Raw genomic sequence first — 4,785 nt, forward strand, 5'->3', positions numbered from 1 at the left:
CAGAGAGAGAGAGTCACAGAGAGAGTCACAGAGAGACAGAGAGAGAGAGAGAGAGAGACAGAGAGAGAGAGAGAGAGACAGAGAGAGAGAGAGAGAGACAGAGAGAGAGTCACAGAGAGAGAGAGTGAGACACAGAGAGAGAGTCACAGAGAGAGAGAGAGAGAGAGAGAAACAAATCAATGCTAAAAGTTAATGACACAAGGTACACATGGGAATCGAACCCATGACCTTGATGTTGCTAGCACAATGCTTCTTTTGAGAATGCATATCATCAAAGGCATGAAAACATTTATAAACACCTGGTCATGTGAGTATGGGATACCAAGATAATTGTCAAAGCCCTGTCGGGTGGGCAGGTAAGTGCCATTCGGACCAACACCCAGATGCCATTTTCCGACCATTGCTGTGACATAACCCTGAGACTTCAGCACCTCTGCAATAGTGGTCTCGTTGAGCGGAAGACCCCCTTTTGAGCCCGGATAGAGCACACCCGGATAAATCCCAGAGCGGGTCTGATAGCGGCCCGTCAGCAGGGCAGCCCTGCACAGAATAAAACATTGGCTATGTTCGGAGTGGCATACTATACCTATAAATGCAGTATGTAGTATATATACTATACGTAGTTTGCAAATATATTAGGTCAGGGGTTTTGAAAGTGTGGTGGAAAATTCAGTGAAGTGTAATTTTTTTTTTTAAACATTTACTTCGACTTTATTACAGTTTTATTCTTAAATTATGAAATTAATCAAGATTATTGTATGTTACTGACAGAAATAGTTTTTAACAGTAAGAAATTAAACAAATCTACATATAGTTTCATAGATACTTAATATTTATTTCTAAGTGTTCATCTCTCATTGCAGCTTTTATAATTTCAAGAAAAGTTGGTATTTGTGTTGTGTATTTCTAGGTACTTTGTCCTAGACACCTTTAGCTTGCTCACTGGGGGTTGCTAGGCAATACTTCTGTAAAACTATTAACTGTGAAAAGTGCAAAACCTTTTTCCAAACCAAATATTTAATTTTACAAACAAAATTTCTGTCTTTATTATATCATGTTTTCTTTTTTTCTCACACAATATAAATGGGTACAATTTATTGCCACTTTTATATTTTAGGAAAGGGGTCCATAATATTTGTCTGAAAACCCTTGTATTGGGTCATCAGGGTATTCTGTGCATACAGAAAACATGCATACTGTGAGCAGTAAACATATTGCATTCCACGAAGGAGTAGCATGATATTATTTCATTTCAAATAAACCCTATGATTGCTACCATGTATTCTGGCGCCATCTTCTGTGCAAAACACACTAAAGTATCAAATATGCATTATGCAAAGCTGTGATACCATCAAATCAGTTTGACAATAAATAACTGTAATATAAGAGTAGAAAGCAGAAGAACAAAACATAAAAAGCAATTTGGGTGACACAACTGAAACGACAGTATATGAACACAGCCATATGACATACACGCAAAATTTTTTATATATATATATATATATATATATATGATTATATAAAATAAATTTTATATATATATAAGGCTGTCACGATTATGAAATTTGGCTGACGATTAATTGTCTGTTTTAGGGCTTTCACGATTAATTGTCACACAAATTGTCATTTTTCTTAAGGTGTACATTATGTGTGCTTCATACACCTTAAGAAGTCATTTTTACATATTTAAATTCAAATATATAAATCAAAAAATAAAATAGATTTGATAAAAAATATGATTTCCTTTTAAGGCATTAAAAACTTATGAATTACATGAAAAATAATGTTTTAAATAGCAAAATACTTCTTAATACTTTAAATGTCTTTAGTTTAGTTTACATTTTTAGTTTAAAATATATCATTTCAAATATATATATTGAATATATATGCGTGTGTGTATGTATATATATTGTATATATACAGTTGAAGTCAGACATTTACATACACTTAGGTTGAAGTCATTAAAATTATTTTTTTTTAACCACTCTACAGATTTCATATTAGCAAACTATAGTCGTTTAGGACATCTACTTTGTGCATGACATGAGTAATTTTCCAAAAATTGTTTACAGACAGATTGTTTCACTTTTAACTGACTATATCACAATTCCAGTGGGTCAGAAGTTTACATACACTAAGTTAACTGTGCCTTTAAGCAGCTTGGAAAATTCCAGAAAATGATGTCATGCCTTTAGACAATTAGCCAATTAGCTTCTGATAGGAGGTGTACTGAATTGGAGGTGTACCTGTGGATGTATTTTAAGGCCTACCTTCAAACTCAGTGGCTCTTTGCTTGACATCATGGGAAAATCAAAAGAAATCAGCCAAGACCTCAGAAAAAAAATGTGGACCTCCACAAATCCGGTTCATCCTTGAGAGCAATTTCCAAATGCCTGAAGGTACCACGTTCATCTGTACAAACAATAGTATGCAAGTATAAACACCATGGGACCACACAGCCATCATACTGCTCAGGAAGGAGACGCATTCTGTCTCCTAGAGATGAACGTAGTTTGGTGCGAAATATGCAAATCAATTTCAGAACAACAGCAAAGAACCTTGTGAAGATGCTGGAGGAAACAGGTAGACAAGTATCTATATCCACAGTAAAACGAGTACTATATCGACATAACCTGAAAGGCTGCTCAGCAAGGAAGAAGCCACTGCTCCAAAACCGCCATAAAAAAGCCAGACTACAGTTTGCAAGTGCACATGGGGACAAAGATCTTACTTTTTGAGAAATGTCCTCTGGTCTGATGAAACAAAAATTGAACTGTTTGGCCATAATGACCATCATTATGTTTGGAGGAAAAAGGGTGAGGCTTGCAAGCCCAAGAACACCATCCCAACCGTGAAGCATGGGGGTGGCAGCATCATGTTGTGGGGGTGCTTTGCTGCAGGAGGGACTGGTGCACTTCACAAAATAGATGGCATCATGAGGAAGGAAAATTATGTGGATATATTGAAGCAACATCTCAAGACATCAGCCATGAAGTTAAAGCTCAGTCGCAAATGGGTCTTCCAAATGGACAATGACCCCAAGCATACCTCCAAAGTTGTGGCAAATTGGCTATAGGACAACATAGTCAAGGTATTGGAGTGGCCATCACAAAGCCCTGACCTCAATCTGATAGAAAATTTGTGGGCAGAACTGAAAAAGCATGTGTGAGCAAGTTGACCTACAAACCTGACTCAGTTACACCAGTTCTGTCTGGAGGAATGGGACTAAAATTCCAGCAACTTATTGTGAGAAGCTTGTGGAAGGATACCCAAAACATTTGACCCAAGTTAAACAATTTAAAGGCAATGCTACCAAATACTAACAAAGTGTATGTAAACTTCTGACCCACTGGGAATGTGATGAAAGAAATAAAAGCTGAAATAAATCATTCTCTCTACTATTATTCTGACATTTCACATTCTTAAAATAAAGTAGTGATCCTAACTGACCTAAGACAGGGAATGTTTTCTACGATTAAATGTCAGAAATGGTGGAAAAAGAGTTTAAATGAATTTGACTTCAACTATATATATATATATATATATATGCGTGCATAAATAGACTTCTGTAATTAAACAGGTGAGGTTGGTTTTACCTGGAAGGGCTGCACACGGGACTCGTGACGTAGAAGTCGGTAAAGCGCAGCCCATTTGCCGCGAGCCGGTCCAGATTGGGGGTGAGAGAGCTCGGGTGCCCGAAACACCCCAGGTCACCGTAACCCAAATCATCGGCGAACAGCAGCACAAAATTCGGCGGCGATGCACGAATACATTCAACTGTGATCAATGTAAAAACAGCGATTATCCTCTGTGAACACATGATTCAAAAGTCTTTCAAACTGTACAATTCGACGTTTATAAAATGTTATCTAAAAATTTTAACAATCGCGGCATAACGAATCCTGCTCCGTTCCGCTCATAAATAAACCGCTTGTTTTGAGTCGCAGTAAACTTCACTGCCTCAGAACCGAACGCTAGTCGGTCATGTTTGTTCACATGTGAGTCACATGATCACAGTCATGTGATTAAAATATGGCGGGGTTGATGGGATATGTAGTTCAATATCAATAACAGCTGTAGTGCAGCGTCGCAGAAGTCGTAGGGGTTACTCTTTTTTTTGGGTGCCTTTTCACAATATATACCATTTTCTTAGCTGTATGCAAGCCCTGCAAAATTACATGGTTTAAATCGAACGAAAATAAAATACATATAACAACAATAATAATAATAATAATAATAATAATAATAATAATAATAAAATTAAAAAACGCTACATATGTGGAATATTCTTCACATTAAATCAGCAAAACGAAAATATGAGGAACAAAATAAAGGATGTGCCTTAATTTTATTTATTTTTTTTGTGAGCGGTAAAGTTTGAACGACAGATGTCACATCTGTATGTCAAAAAAGTTAATTTTGGACCTTATGGAAAAGAGAAGCTGAAGAAAAAAATCATAGCTGTTTAAAACGACATGTAGGTGAGTAAATAATGACAACATATATATATGTTTTTTATATTTAATGTTGTTTGAGAAGGAAAGAGCCATTGGGGATAGACTAGTTCATATTCCATTGGGTCAAAATTGCTATTTTATTTATTGTATTTTTTTTTTTTACTTTATGTTATCAAAAAGCACTGTTATCAATAACCAAAGAGAAAAGAAAGTGTTTGAGAGAGAGAGAGAGAGAGAGAGAGAGAGAGAGAAACATCGTTCTACCAAGTTAGAATCTCATTTAAGATGCAGTGCTGCCGCTTCACCACTGCGGGTCGCTGTTTCACAA

General features: G+C 36.3%; 1 protein-coding gene across 1 annotated transcript in view; it reads right to left on the reverse strand.

The window, feature by feature from the left end:
• Positions 1-3,987, reverse strand: part of arsa (arylsulfatase A) — a 13,192-nt gene extending 9,205 nt beyond the window's left edge. The window contains exons 1-2 of the mRNA XM_051724681.1: positions 3,597-3,987; positions 300-540 (exon numbers count right to left, since the gene is read on the reverse strand). Coding sequence (XP_051580641.1) covers positions 300-540; positions 3,597-3,820 — 465 coding nt within the window. The 5' untranslated portion in view covers positions 3,821-3,987. The remainder of the gene's footprint in view (positions 1-299; positions 541-3,596) is intronic.
• Positions 3,988-4,785: the final 798 nt, after the last annotated feature.

Source organism: Myxocyprinus asiaticus, chromosome 18, assembly GCF_019703515.2.
Source record: "Myxocyprinus asiaticus isolate MX2 ecotype Aquarium Trade chromosome 18, UBuf_Myxa_2, whole genome shotgun sequence".
NCBI classification, from domain to species: domain Eukaryota; kingdom Metazoa; phylum Chordata; class Actinopteri; order Cypriniformes; family Catostomidae; genus Myxocyprinus; species Myxocyprinus asiaticus.